This window comes from Alosa pseudoharengus, unplaced genomic scaffold, assembly GCF_046254945.1.
Source record: "Alosa pseudoharengus isolate Yale_2024_CS ecotype anadromous, Long Island Sound unplaced genomic scaffold, YU_APseudo_1.1 YU_APseudo_1.1_scf_15, whole genome shotgun sequence".
In the NCBI taxonomy this organism is placed as follows: Eukaryota; Metazoa; Chordata; class Actinopteri; order Clupeiformes; family Clupeidae; genus Alosa; species Alosa pseudoharengus.
The window spans coordinates 4,225,954-4,241,828 of NW_027468620.1; the positions used below are offsets into that span (position 1 = coordinate 4,225,954).

The 15,875-nt window shown below is 39.1% G+C and overlaps 1 protein-coding gene across 6 annotated transcripts in view; it reads right to left on the reverse strand.

Moving 5' to 3' along the window:
- parga (poly (ADP-ribose) glycohydrolase a) overlaps window positions 1-15,875 on the reverse strand; it is a 68,221-nt gene that overhangs the window by 36,957 nt on the left and 15,389 nt on the right. For all 6 annotated transcript variants that reach the window (XM_076285289.1, XM_076285291.1, XM_076285290.1 and 3 more), the window contains one exon: window positions 4,614-4,706. In XM_076285289.1, coding sequence (XP_076141404.1) covers window positions 4,614-4,706 — 93 coding nt within the window. The remainder of the gene's footprint in view (window positions 1-4,613; window positions 4,707-15,875) is intronic.

The window sequence follows — 15,875 nt, forward strand, 5'->3', positions numbered from 1 at the left end:
TATGAAATAATGTATTTTCTTTAAAATATTAATATAAAATACAGTGTGCATACAGTGACTATAAAAAGAGGTGTGCCCGATGAGTCCCATATAGGATAACTATTCTGCATTGGTTTGGAGTCACTAGGTCACATGACCTGGGAGGTATTGAAAAAAAGGAGACTGTTTCTTATATGAAATAATGTATTTTCTTTAAAATATTAATATAAAATACAGTGTGCATACAGTGACTATAAAAAGAGGTGTGTCTGATGAGTCCCATATAGGATAATAATTCTGCATTGGTTTGGAGTCACTAGGTCGCATGACTTGGGAGGTATTGAAAAAAGAGGACCATTCATATAGGATATAATGTTTTTTTTTTTACAAAATATTAATATAAAATACAGTGTGCATACAGTGACTATAAAAAGAGGTGTGTCTGATGAGTCCCATATAGGATAGATATTCTGCATTGGTTTGGAGTCACTAGGTCACATGGCTTGGGAGGTATTGAAAAAAAGGAGACCATTCCTTATGGGAAATAAGGTATTTTCTTTAAAATATTCATATAAAATACTGTGTGCATATAGTGACTATAAAAAGAGGTGTGTCTGGTGAGTCCCATATAGGATAACTATTCTGCATTGGTTTGGAGTCACTAGGTCACATGACCTGGGAGGTATTGAAAAAAAGGAGACTGTTTCTTATATGAAATAATGTATTTTCTTTAAAATATTAATATAAAATACAGTGTGCATACAGTGACTATAAAAAGAGGTGTGTGATGAGTCCCATATAGGATAACAATTCTGCATTGGTTTGGAGTCACTAGGTCGCATGACTTGGGAGGTATTGAAAAAAGAGGACCATTCATATAGGATATAATGTATTTTTTTTTACAAAATATTCATATAAAATACAGTGTGCATACAGTAACTATAAAAATAGGTGAGTCTGATGAGTCCCATATAGGATAGATATTCTGCATTGGTTTGGAGTCACTAGGTCACATGGCTTGGGAGGTATTGAAAAAAAGGAGACCATTCCTTATGGGAAATAAGGTATTTTCTTTAAAATATTCATATAAAATACTGTGTGCATATAGTGACTATAAAAAGAGGTGTGTCTGGTGAGTCCCATATAGGATAACTATTTTGAATTGGTTTGGAGTCACTAGGTCACATGATGTCAAAGCTATTGACAAAAAAGACTATGAAGGTAATTCAGAAGGTACTTTTTAGACGGTCCCTAAGGTCTGCTGGGAGCAAGTAGACAGGTCATCTGTTTGTACATTGTCTGCAAACACGGGGTGAAACCGGCCGCATAATTTTTTTTTGAATATCTGTCGAATATCCGAATATCAAATATCAAACTAACTTCACCTCAGTATAAACAAATAGCGTGCGTGCAACAGAGGAAAAGTTCTTTGGTGTTGCTTTAAAAGACAGCATTACCCTGTCAAACACTGCTTTTGTTCCGCACCAGAACAGTTTAGGAGCATTTAATTCAACTATTTAGTTATTCACATTAGCCTTTGCTATACTGATAAAGTATGCCAATTTGCTTCACCTTTTGTCGATCTAGATGGCTCAAACTGCACGTATTCTTCATCAAATGAACTCGTTATGTCTATATTTCTGTCCAGTATTGCTAACTTTAACAGCCTATGCTACGTTGCTACACGAATCTCAACGTCTTTTTCTGACATAAGTTGCCCACCTGTGACATCAATAAGCATCTCTCCTCGCCGGGTTCATTTCAGACGCATATATCTGTAGTCACACAAACAGGGAGGCTATTCCAGCGCAAGCGTTCTGTTCGCGTTGCATTCGCGGCAAAAAAAATAGCTTCCACTGTTTAATAGGCTAAATGCATATTGGCTGCATTCACATAATCGTTGCTGGATCAGACAAGTTTTTAACTGGGCTCTTGTCTCACAACGCATCAAGATGCGTTCGCGTCTGAGCGTGATTTGTAAACTCAGTTGTACCCCCCCCCCCCCCCCCCCCCACACACACACACACAATATTTTCTCATCGGATCTGCGCGAACCACGTAAGTCCCCTATTTTAGATTCAAAACGGCGAATTTCGCCGAAAGGTGAGGAGTTTTCATGCCTGAACTTGACAATTACACTGTATCATAGTGTTAATGTGTTGAGGAAAGCTACACATGTTTAGATTGATTTTGTTACCATGTGTGTTTATTCCTGCCGTTACAAAAACTAGCATCTCAGATAACATTAGCTCACGTTGATATGGCAATAGAAAATACCTTCAGTTTTTGGTGTAGTCGCTGACGCTGATTGATTGGCTCGTGAACAGGGCAGCTGCTTTGTATTGCTCTGATAGGCTACTCTGCGGCTAGCAGTAGCCAATCAACAAACATATTGTGAGTTGTAAGTGGTCCTCTTTTCTATTAGAGCTGGTAAGTCCCGCCCATCCGCTAAACCCCCAGTGGACCTCTAGATTGAAAAATCGTCAATTGACCTCTCCAGAATAAGTCCCGCCTCCGTAACTTCCGTATCCATCCAACTTCCGGGCGTCAATTGTCTATGGGAAATAACATGGCATTTCGAAATATCATACCGGTAAAACATCTGTAGGTAGCGAATTAGAAAAAGCTGGTGGGCAGATTGGCCTACACACTTCTGCCATCTAGTTTCCACTGGATTTTTTGATTGTTGGTGCCGTTTAAGTAGTATACTATAGACTATATTACTTAAACGGCACCGAAGATACGGAAGTTAGGAGGCGGGACTTATTCTGGAGAGGTCTATTCAAGTGAATGTGAGAAAATAATTATTTTCTGGACCCGTTTGAATTGTGCCATGAATGTGAACATATGTTGTCTGTGAATTTTTAATATAATTTTTCATGTTACGGGTTTGACAGTATATTATGATTCTTCGGCTATCAGTTGTGGAAAAGACATAACGAGAAAGACTACATGTCGCCTGTGACATGAGCTAGCTCTAATCGCTAACATTAGCTGAGATGCTAGTTTTTGTAACGGCAGGAATAAACACACATGGTAACAAAAATATTCGAAACATGCCTAGCTTTACTCAACACATTAACACTATGATACAGTGCGATTGTAAAGTTGTATAGTTCACTGTGTTCAAAGTCGATCTTAATAACCCTCTACATCTCGACCAACTGATGGTTGTTATGGGAAACTAGTTAGCTGTCGTCTAGCGGAAAGTTGTAGTCCACAAAGTGCTCTCACACAAAGTTTAACCGCATCAAACTTCTACCCGCTCAATTGTAGCATTCTTTACACGAAAAATTATATAAAAAATTCACAGACAAAATATGTTCACATTCATGGCAAAATTCAAACGGGACCAGAAAATAATTATTTTCTCACATTCACTTGCATTAACGATTTTTCAATCTAGAGGTCCAGCGGGGTTATCGGAAAGGGCGGGACTTACCAGCTCTATGCCTTGCAATCTTTGGGTGCATGTTTTAATTTAATCTCCGGCTCCGTTCACCTCCCGTCCGCTCCCGTTGATTTCTGCCCGTCCCGTCCCCATCACGTCACCAACAGTGAAATTGACTCCCGTACCGCAGGACTCCCGCGGGAATACCGTGACCCGCGGGAGTCCCGAAAAAATGTCACCCTCTAATTTATACTTCGATAAAGTATTTTTTTGTAAGTGCCTAATTATGATGCTCTGATAAAGGCTGTGATGCTAAAACACATAGGCAAAACATTAATGATGTTTATCTGCCGTTGTAATGCTACTAAAGCCAAATTTCCATTGTATGTATGGCACTGTATGATAAGCTATAGTATGGTTCTCATGGGATGAGTACCTCTGTGAATATCCATCTTAAAAAGTCAGCAATCCATGAAGGCAGCTCTGACAGCAGATGTACCGTGGAAACATTGCATATGCAACACATCTGGCCTTTTAAGTTTTGTGTACCTCCTCGTAATGATCCTATTGTTATGCATAACAAGCACAGGGCAAGAGATATAAAATGTACTGGAATTACTCGGTTTTAATTTTAGTCAATATTTTGTGGGGTGGGGGGGGGGGGGGGTCGTTGTCTGAGTATACATGCACTGGAGGGGAATCTATTTATTGACATAACACATTACTCTGCTACGCTAGGTGGCACTTTGCCCCCCTTCCAGTTCATAAACACCAAAACATTCTATATAAGCTTCATTAGCTTGCTAACTAGCAAACTCTGCATTATCAGTGTAACAGTTAAATAGTTGACATTACTTGTTGTTGGGATGTAAGTTCACATATAAATGAAATAAGGTGCAACTTATGAGTATGTAGCATTGTGACATAGGTCTTAGGTAGTTAGCTTGGTAGCCAAGCTAAAAAGGCTTAAGACAACCACGTCAGTGCTGGCTGTAGTGTTATCCAGAGGTACGCATATACAGAGGGCATAGGCTAATTTGTCCAATTGAGTGTATACATAAACGCATTATCTGGGGGGGGGGGGGGTTAGTCCGAATAAAAGATGTTCGATTTTGTCAGATTTTTAGTCGGACTAACATGTTTACATTCATTTTAAATGTCTGGTTTACTCTGAATAACACAATTTTTCTAATGTCATTTAAATGTACTGATTAATGACTCCTGATAGCTCCTGTGTGTTTACCTGTGTGCAGAGGTGAGGGGCACTGAGTGCGAGCTGAACCATGCTGGGGAGAAGGACCTCAAACAGCCGTTGGACCTCATTGTGCTCCAGAGCCTGCAGAAAGCAAACAGGCCAAGGTCAAGATAACTGTAGCACAATTAAACAAATGACATACAACTTAAAATAATAGGCTCTAAGAGAAATAAAGTTAATAATTAGGGTAAGGCTATTTGCAGCCCTGGTACAATTAGCAGTAGGGCTGTAACGATACACCAACCTCACGATTCGGTTTGTATCACGATTTTTGACCCACGGTTCGATCCGAATCTCGATTTTTCTTTTTTTTTTTTTTGGGGGGGGGGGGGGGGGGGCTAGACATTTTATTAAATAACATTTTAATAGCCTCCCTTAGAACACCAGAGGATTACAATATAATATATGTATTATTTTATATCCTGATATAAAAATATTTTTCTGAATGACTGATATTTATGACAGCACACTTTATACAGATTAGCCTAGGCCTACTATTTTTTATTACAACTCTACCTCTTTAATTCAGCTGTCTGGTTGAAGCCTGGAAATATTGTAAACAAAGTAGCATAGCTTAGCCTATCATAGTCTACTGATTGAACTGTTCAGTTTCCCCATGTGTGTTTAAGTTTCAAGGTAATACTTGTTCTCCTTGGGACAGGCCCTTTTGGGAAACGTTGGTATTGAGATGATCAGTCAACTTCAATGCAAGAGTTTTAAACAAATATGTGCAGCATGCTTATGATGCTAAGCGGATTTAATAGTAATTTAGCTAGTCGTCTATGCGTCCTTGCTTTCACGATTGTGAATGTTTTATGTTGCGCGTGTTCATTGAGCAGGAGAGGGAGGGAGAGTGAGAGGGAGGGAGCGCGAGAGAGAGCGGGGCAAGGAGAGGGGGTTTACTTCTATACTGTTTGGTAAAGTTGCACACATAGTCTACAATGAAAGCAAGGAGAGGTATGAAATTATTATTTATTTATTTATTTGTTTTTGGACAACGTAGGCTACCGATAAGTAAAGCGAGAGTTGTGGGTTGCTTTTGCGGCTGCATAAGCTGCAAAGCACTGCGTGAAACACTAGAAAGGGTGTGTCGCGATTCTGCCTTTTCACACCGCGACACAGTATCGTGGATATGAATGTCGCGATTTCGGTTTCGAATCGTAAATCGTTACAGCCCTAATTAGCAGTGTATGCTATTCGTACCCTGGCACAATTAGAAGTAAATTCTATTTGTACCCCGGTGCACACAGCAATGTGTTCTATTAATACCCCGTCTGGTACACATATCAATGTATGCTATTCGTACCCCAGTGCACACAGCAATGTGTTCTATTAATACCCCGTCCGGTACAAATATCAGTGTATGCTATTTGCACCCCTGTGCACAGGGATTAAAGTGAAAAAAAATCATTTGACTGAACTTTTTTCAGGCCATAAGTCATACGTTGTTCATATCTACCTATAGAGATAGCACCCCTTTTGCGGTCGCGACCTATTGGTTTTTAATGTACAAAAACATGCAAACAGCAAAGTAAAGGGAGTATTCGCCTTATTCACACAGCGGCCATTGTTTAAACCAAAACGAGGCTACAGGGTACACTTACTATATAATTAATGCCACCTACAGGTGAATGCATAGAACATAACAATCCTATGGTTTGTGTACGCTGTAGCCTCGTTTTAGCCGCCAATGGCCGCCATGTGAATAAGCGAATTGAGAGTGTTCTTGATTGAGATTGAGTTTTCCTGATGAACAAAAATATATTTTAGTACCATCCCTGACCATTGCTGATTAGCCATTGCTGTTCTTTTCTACTGCAGCAATATTGTAGAAAGGCTTTAACACACTCTTATTTAATTACTTCAGGCCAAAAGTGTTTAAAGGGGAGATTTTTTTCTTGTTAATATGCAATTCAACACCAAGTAAAATCTATAAAATCAAGTTTGCAAGACTTCCCATTTCCTCATCAAAGTAACAAATCAGAACATTCTAGATATTGTTCATATTTCCATTTGTTGCCTCATCCGCATTTAATGATAACATGGTAATTTTGAGTTTTACAGACAACTCAGTTTTCCAATGAGCAGCAATACTGTGTGTGCTCATGCAGGAGGTCTGCGCATTTGTAACGACAATCTGGAGACGGCGCTTTTGTCTTCAGCAACAGATTGTATAAGGTTGACAAGAGGTTGCGATATGGTTAAGGACAGGTCGTGTTGCGCTATGAAGGAACATGCGTAGCCTACTTTCTAAACGTAAAAACGGTCAGCCATAGATAAACGTAGCCTACCTCTGTCGTGGTGGCTAGTTGCACCAGGTAGGGAAGATGTCCTGAAGTGCACGAACGTTAACCTTATGGCGGTCTTCTGATTGGTGGCGTGCTAAAACGTTTTCCTATTGCATCCATAAACAATTTTCTTGCAGCGAACCGCGCAAAAGCAAACTCCTGGCACTTTAATTTCTTTACACCATGGCTTGTTAGTTCTCCCCCGTTTCCAACAGCTGCCCATCTGCATTTATTTTTTAACTTTTGACACCTGCCTTCCTTTAGCAACAACGCATCCATGACAGCTAGTGGCCTTGCCAAATAGACGCACACAAATCATGACGCTAATATGCTTCTGGTAGGCCCACTGGTTATGGTTTTGTGCTATAAATTAATAATATTTTATAGCAAAGTTTTAAGTTGACTATTTTAATTGTATGGTTATTTTTTGTCAACATACACTCACAACCTATTGTCGTTAAAAGTGGGGCCTAAACAAAAAAGGCTACAAGGCTGTCTGTGCGTCACAAACACGACTGACCCCCTTACTCGACACGCTCAGTCAAAACCTTCCGTCGCAAATTGTGAAAAACATTGTTGTATGTCATAACAGACGGGATAATAAATTGCATATAGGCTACGGTTTATATTGCGTCGCTTTACACATAATGTTAGTTGCATTGATTAAAAACTGTAACAATAATAGTAGCCTACATCGGGTGGCATAGCAGGCTATCTGTTCAAGTCATAGGTGACACCCAAAATGAATGACCTCCCCTGACAAGAGTTCGCGATAGTAAGTGTCTACATTGATGCACGGAAAGAACACAGCCTCCGAATTCGCACATAGAGCTCACAATATCATATCCAAAAAAGTTAAACGGATTGGCCAACCTCATCAGCTGTCTCGATTGTGTCACTATAATCCAACTTTTAGACCGTTATAGTCCTCCATACGTGTTCTTTTTTTTAAGCAAACGTCCGAGACAAGTGTGTAGCTACAACATACAAAGCGAAACTCATGGCTGACGTAGGCCGTATAGGACGTATCTTCTTGAGCGGTCACGGATTGAGACACAGAAAGTTCTCAAGAACATTAGGTCTTTAAACATTTACCTAATATTTGTAGTTGCCTTAAAAAAGGAAAAGCAAAGGTGACAGTCCCCCCCCCCCCCCCTCCTATTTTTTTTCTCATCGGATCTGCATCGATCTCAAATATGACATTTTTAAAATCAAATTGACGGAAATCCGTCCTATGACGGAGAACTTTAATCCTTGACTGTGCATTTACTCTAGCATATTGATCACACAATGTATTAAAAAAAAAAAAAAAAAACTAGCAACATGTTTTTGTTTTGGGTGTGAATAGCTCAGCTGTGTAATAGACACTCTGAATAAGGTATGCTGTTTGCATCAATGTATAGTTAGAAGTGGATGCTATACATACCCTGGTGTATATAGTAATGTACTGTATGCTATTTACACCCTGGTGCGTAAACTAGCTAATTGTTGCAATCAAAACATCCGTTTGAGAACCGCTTTCTTGTTCAAATTGTGCGCCTTCTCTCCAGAGACATTGGTACACGTGCACACTCACTCTGGATCAAACCCCGGTCTTCCACGTACTAAAGCATGTCTGTGACCACTGCACTGTCTACTTCCACAACTAGAGGGATGTTTGCAGGTAAACTTATAGTTCATAGGCCTGAGCTTCATATTCACTAAATTTCTGTTAACTAACAAACTGACGGTTGTATGTGTTCACTGAACGAAGATTATGAAAATAAAACACAACTTTTCAATCTAAAACTTTAAAAATTTTAACAGATATTAGTGCCGAAACCTTTCAGAATTTTTAACTTTCTGCTGACGAAAAAACAAATATCCGCCATGTTTTTTGTGCATGTGAGCAATGTCTTTTTGTTGTTATGTCACAGGGTGTGAATAGCTCAGCTGTGTGGCCAAGGCTATTCGTACCGGGGGGTGTAAATAGACACTCTGTAATAATTATCAGTAAAGGAAAAACAATATGATCATCAAAACAATACACATTATCAGAAGCAGATCAAATATGGATGAGGTTGAGGAGACAAATGCCACTAAAATTGTTCTATTATTTAAATAAACCCTGAAGTCCCCCTCAGCCCAAAGTAAAAGCCAGAGAAAAAATAAACGTTTTTAAACTACATTTAAAACGGCCAGTGGTGGTGCAAGCATGTCAGTGCTATCTACCTTGCGGTTAGATTATAGTTCATAGTGTTTGTATTTCTACAGGAGAAAATACAGAGATGACCTATGGAACTTTAATTAAAAATAGCCCTTCCCTGAGTCTATGAGTTAAACCCCCAAAGGAAAAGGAGAGTAATATTAGGCCTAGCTCCATATAAGTTTTCATATGAGAAATAAAAGTAAACCCCCTCAAAACTAGAGGTTAGGTGAAAATATTTTTTTCACAACTGCAAGAAAAAAACCCTGCAAGGCATGATATCACTAAAACAATAACAGTGTACCTTAAAAAAATAAAATAAAGACATATGCTGTCCTCCCATGACTGTAGCAAACTGCAACAATTACTCAATTGATCTATTAATTGTCAAATACTAAATGAATAACCAATTATTTATTTTTTTGGTGAAAAGATAAAAACTTCTTAGATCAACACTATGTAACAATTAGCATGTGATACTTTTATCAGGAAGCTTTGGTATCATCTTCAAATTCATTTTGATAGTATATGGTCTTGGATGGGTGGGGGAAAGACCAAAAAACACATTTTATCATTCACACCAGCCATCTAGGAACACACACAAAAAAAGAGACCAAAATGAACATATAACATTGCTAATTATACTGGCAAAAGACTATTTGAGGTATGGACAAATCTACAGATTCATTGACCATTTAAATAATTGCTTGTTGTCACCCTACACAGTATACTTCATATAACTTCATATATCGTATGAAATGCAAACTGCCCCACACCAATTCATTACTGTCTTGTAGGGGAACCCAAAACTTGCTTGCCTTCTCAGCAACTCTGGGATTCCATGAAACACAGGGGCATTACCACCAACCACAGTGAAGATTTACAACACTCTTATTTAGAAACATATCGGCTCCAAATGTCACAGTGATCAGTCAGCCCTGCCTTTTCATCAAGGTTAGCGGGTGCGCTCGCCAGATTAAATGGGATTCCTGGAACAGATGCAAATGGCCAATCTAGGCAATATGCAGCAGGGTAGTGTACGTCTTAACAGGAAGCCTTGGCTGGCAATTTAGTCAAGGAGCATTTATAAGGGTGCAAAGGAGGCCTGACTAAATGCTGTCATAAGAAATGACCCAGCTGACATCATAAAGCACTCTTCTGGGTGTAATATATGGAGTGGGCTGACAGGCTGGTTTGGGAGGAGAGCTGAGGTAGCAGGAGAAGGGGCTTGATAAATCACAGCCAGGCTGACAGCTTTTCACACAGATTACACCAACACACCATACACTCCATGCACACTGGCCCTGTGGCCTCAGTGTCTTTACCATCTGACAAAATAATCAGGAGGGAGAAGTACTGTCAAAAAATGACTGACTACTAGTACAGCTCAGGATTCCCCATTCTTAAATAAGATCGCTCTCTGGGCACAACAAAAGAACTGCCAGCATAATTTGCAGTTTAACCCCTTACCGACAGAAATGAGGCCGTGTCTGGAAGGGATTTGTCAGGGTATTTAATCTCCTTCATAATCTTCAACAGTTTGTCTTTCTATACTGCACATACCAATTATGCACTTGTTTTACAGAAGACACTGCAATGTTCAGTCAGAGCATGAGAGGGGAAATGTGCTCTACTACTATAGTGTACAGCATTTTGCTATTCATCAGGTCTCAGTGTTCATCAAACCTCATCTGACTTCTTCATTTAATGATCAACACCATGACTACTTTCAAGACATATCCACATTTGACTTTCATTTCTCACAGCCATCATACCTCTGCTGTCAAGCAGTGCACCCAAAGCCTTTCACAGTTGTTCAAGCATCGCAGGAAAACTCCAATAAATGCAATTAAATGAAGCCTTTCACCATAAAAGGAGTTAGACATTGACAGATACAGTGGCTATCATAATTCCTACACAATATAACAACAGTTATATTGTAATGTTATATAGTGATGTTCATAAATCTCCTAAATTAATTTTATTAATCAATTGGCCATGGGAAAACTGCTGATAAAGATGAATGCCGTTTGTGTGTTGTGTGTGTTTTTTTTATATATATATAAAATGGATTTCCATATATGCTCCCCCACAAGCCCTTCAAGATTGTTTTAGTTAGTGTTTCAAAACATGAGATTACAGTGTCCTCTGTTGGTCATAGGTGGAACATCACAACTTTTACTGTCCAAGTAAAGTGTGACCGTGAAATAGACATAACTAAAATACACAAGATACTCTTAGCAGACTAGTTAGGTGTCAAAACCACCAGAGACAACTCACATTAGTATACTGTATTATAATCAGAGTTCTACAGTGCGCCCATTTCACTCGCACATGCGAGTAAAAATGATGACGTGCGAGTGCAAAAAAATATCTAGGCGCACTGGTGCGAATGACTTCTAACCATGTCAATGTTTGTCTACAAAATAGACCGCAACATCGAGAAACAGTACTGGTGCAAAGTGCAAACCATAGAATCACGTCGCGAATGCAGCATAAAACTACACCTCCCATCAACGTTAGCAGTTTCGAGTTGGGACTCGATAGTAGTAGTCGCTTCTATGAAATCCATGAGCGTGCAGAAAAAGCGGAAAGTTAGACTAGCCAGCCAAGATGAAAAGATTGAAGAAATGAGTTCTTCTATCCACCGAATTCATCGGATATAGGAGGAACAGGATGAGATTCTGAGAATGCAGTGAGAGAAGGAAAGGTAACCTAACATGCCTTTTAGCCAGTGATGGGCAGTAACGCGTTAGAAGTAACGCGTTACTGTAATCCAATTACTTTTTTCAAGTAACGAGTAAAGTAAGGGATTACAATTGCAAAAACAGTAATTAGATTACTTTACTTTCCTGCAAGCAGCCTGCGTTACTGCGTTACTAAACCGTGATTTTGCCATAGACAGTAAAATAATTTGGGATTTTGCCATATGGATTTTGTGAGACTAACTCGTGACAATGATGTAGGCTATAGCTGCGTGATATAGATGTAAACAACAGACACACGTGTGCAAGACATGGAGTGCGGGAGAGAGCGCGAACATGGAGCATTTAATTCATTGCAGTTCAGACATTACGAAAAAAACATTAACCTGTACACTCTTCATGGGAAGAAACATGTTGTCTACAGCGAAAAATTCCACCTCAAATCTGAGCAAGCACCTAGCAAGCCGGCATCTCATTGAGACACCCCCAGATCCCGACATGAAGGCTGCAGCAACAGGTGAAAATAGAGGACGTCGCGGGTTCCCTGTAGCCTACTGGCCCGTTATAACAGGAGCCAGGGCATTATAATATTCTGGCTGCATTCATTGTGATTTGGAAAATGGGCAAAAATATAATGTGGTCTTTGCCTTTTTGTAATGGGGCTGGTGAGTGTTGAAGTCTTCAATAATTCGTTTCCCTTAAACCAGCGTTTCTCTACTGGTTCGCGGAGACATGCCAGGTGGGGCGCGAAAAACAGGAGTTTTTTTTTATTTATTTTTTTATCTGTAGCCTAGGCCCAGGTAGCACCCGATGCGCAATGGACGCATGTGTTATTCATAGGGAAGCGCTCGTTTCAAGGCAGCGTGAGCGCATGTTTAAATTTGCAAGCACGTTCACTAATGAACATTTCTTGAAGCTGGCCTATCTTTGCGATATATTTGGAAAGCTCAATGAGTTAAATATCCAGTTACAAGGCAAAGACAAGCACCTACCTCACCTACAGTAGCAGATAAGATTACTGCATTCACCAAAAAACTTGAGGTATGGGACAGGCACCTCGATCGCAACAGTATGCCTTTGACAATCTGAGTGAAATCGCTGAAACGTCTGCTTCGGGAGCCACTCTTGTGATCCCATGTATTAAACAGTAGGCCTACATCACATCCCTGCAAAGTTTATTTCAAAAATATTTCCCAACCAGCAGTGCTCAGTATGACTGGATTATGGATCCATTTAATGCAGCATGTTGGTATTTCATTGAATATATTGTACAATGCTGTAAAATATTGGCTTATGCTTCCTAATATGTTGCTGGAAAACAGAAATATGTGTGTTTAATTTACAATGGCACATTATGTATTTATTTATTATTATATCTGCAGCACCTGCTGAAGAGGATATATTTAGAACTTGTCATTATTTCAATACATTTGACAATTTTAAGCTTGACCTACCACTTTCTTAGAGCAATGAGGGACAGGTGGGGCTCGAAAAGGCCCCCTTGATCAAAGTGGGGAATGAAAGAAAAAGTTTGAGAACCACTGCCTTAAACTAAGCATTTACATGAAGCACAGTAGCCTATGCCGATTGAAACACATTCCACTCAGATAGGTGCTACCAGGCTCATATAGGCTATCACTTTTAATTGCAAACAGAAAATGTCTAGCTAGCTGTTTATACCAACTTAATATCATGACTATTGCTAATATAGTGCCAAATGTGGAGTTTGTGGACTAGCCATAGGCTTATATTTGAATGGAGCTGATCATTATGAGAGTTGTATAGAAGCTCTTAAAGTGACAGTGCACCATTTATAAATGAGTTAAACTGCATCAAATTAGTAGTATTTCTTAAGAAATATTTTAAACTAACAGTTCTGCTTTGGGCACCAAAATAGCCAGCAGCGGCACTGCACACACACAGTTCAAAGACATACTCTTCTTGACATTAGAACAGCCTAAATGTGGCATGCAACATCATTTTCTGTTTTGGTAAATGCATTACTCCTCTCTGCACTGCAACTGTTAAAAGATGTAAATGTTAATAGAGACTTTGGTTTTAATTTTTTTTTTGCTGTATTTACATCTATTCGAATGAAGGAGTATACACACCAAAAAGTTAAGATTGAAACTAATAAAACCAAGTTTTAAAAAAGCGTATTCAGGTTGTGTATAGCTAGTGTGTTTTTGTAAAGTAACTAAGTAAAGTAAATAGTAAAGTAACTAATTACTTTTGAAAATAAGTAATCAGTAAAGTAACTAGATTACTTTCTTGGATAAGTAATCAGTAATCAGTAACTAATTACTTTTTCCAAGTAACTTGACCAACACTGCTTTTAGCCCAGTTGACGTATTGGCTGCAATATGCAAAATATAGCTGTAGCGAACTAGCACAAAAGTAGCTTCCCGTAATACTCCCATTTTATTCAAAGGTAGAACGCTACTGACAACTCCAGGCTTCCACGCATGCTTGTTTGTTTACACCGAATACAAGCTTAAGTGCAAAACGAAAGTAGGCCTAACGTTTGGCTACTGCCCCCATCAATGCAGATATTTCAAATAAAAAATAAGTATAAAAGTATAAAAAATATATATCCTTGATTAGACTATGTTGGGTTTTGTGGAAGAGAAAATGGACTGTTTTAGTAGTAGTATTAGCAGTATGCAGTCAGATAGGTCACCATGGGCATATTTGGATTAGCTACAGGTGGATTCACAAATAAATAAATTATCCTACATTTGCCAGGATACTTGATATACAGGCTAAATGCAAATATGGCAATGTATTATATTATTTTACATTAACAAAATGTAGGAAAATAGAACAGACTGAAAATAAAGTAGGCACTGATCTTTAAAATCCTGTTTCCTGTAGCCTAAATGTTGTCAGTCATTCTTAATATTCGCAATTGGTGCACTGGCATGTTTAACTGTTAGCTGCAGTGTAATGTTAGATTATGTGTAAGTTAAGTACAGAACTGACTGTGCTCCCAAATTTTTGTCTGTGCTCCTAAATGTTTTAACTTGGGCGCACAAGTGCTCCTGGAAAAATGTTTTAGTGTAGAGCCCTGATTATAATGAAGAAGTTCCATATTGTTTCACTGTGTATTCACTGAGTATTTCAATTAGACTAAAGTTCTTGACCAAGTGTTGAAATTCCACCAAATTACTTTAACTCTTATCAGATTAAGGGTATACTATGCAGGTTTAGGTATTTTTGGCGAGTTTAGAGCTCGCTCTAGAGCATAGGTTCTCAAAGTGCGGCCCGCGGAAACATTTCTGCGGCCCGCGATAACATCTGATAACATCTGTGAAACTGTTAAAACTGTACAACTGTACTGTGTGATTTGAAAAGAATGAATCTCCGTTTAGTGGTTTTTCGTGGCCGTCAGGTTTTCCTGTGGTGCTTTGGTAGCTGGAATTGGCCCTGAATAAGGCCTATGCTGATAAGAAGCAAGGCACACTGAGAGTTTGTACTTGAAATGGACTGCAACCAGAACTGTTATATCCCAAATTTGTCTGTTGAGGGTAGAGAACCACAGGGATTGTGTGTGCATTTCATTTTAGCCAGGTTTAGCCTCAGTTATGAATTAAAATCTGTTTAATGCAATAAATATAAACTGTAGAGATGCAACCTAGTCATTAAAATGATTACAAATGGGATTTTTTTTCCAGGTTTTTTTTTTTTTTTTCTCCGCCCACCCCTTTGGTGGCCCTCAGTTCAATGTTGGGTTCCTGAATTGGCCCTCACCAATCAAAACTTTGAGAACCCCTGCTCTAGAGTCACGATGTATTTATATGTTACTCTGCTATTGTAAATAGCAACCTTCTCGCGACTTATCCCCACAATGCAAATGCTTTTGTTTTGAAGGTGAAGGATTAACAACAGGCAAAAACTATCTCCTAAGAGCTATATCTACTGACAAGGTTTCAGATTCTCGTGAGTTTTGGTGGGGCGCCACTCTTGGAAGGTGCATGGCTGGTTTTCTCGGTAGGGACTCGCTACATCTATGCTGTATAGCTATGTGAACAATTCACCTATTACAAGTTCGTTTACCATCAAATTGGCTTCA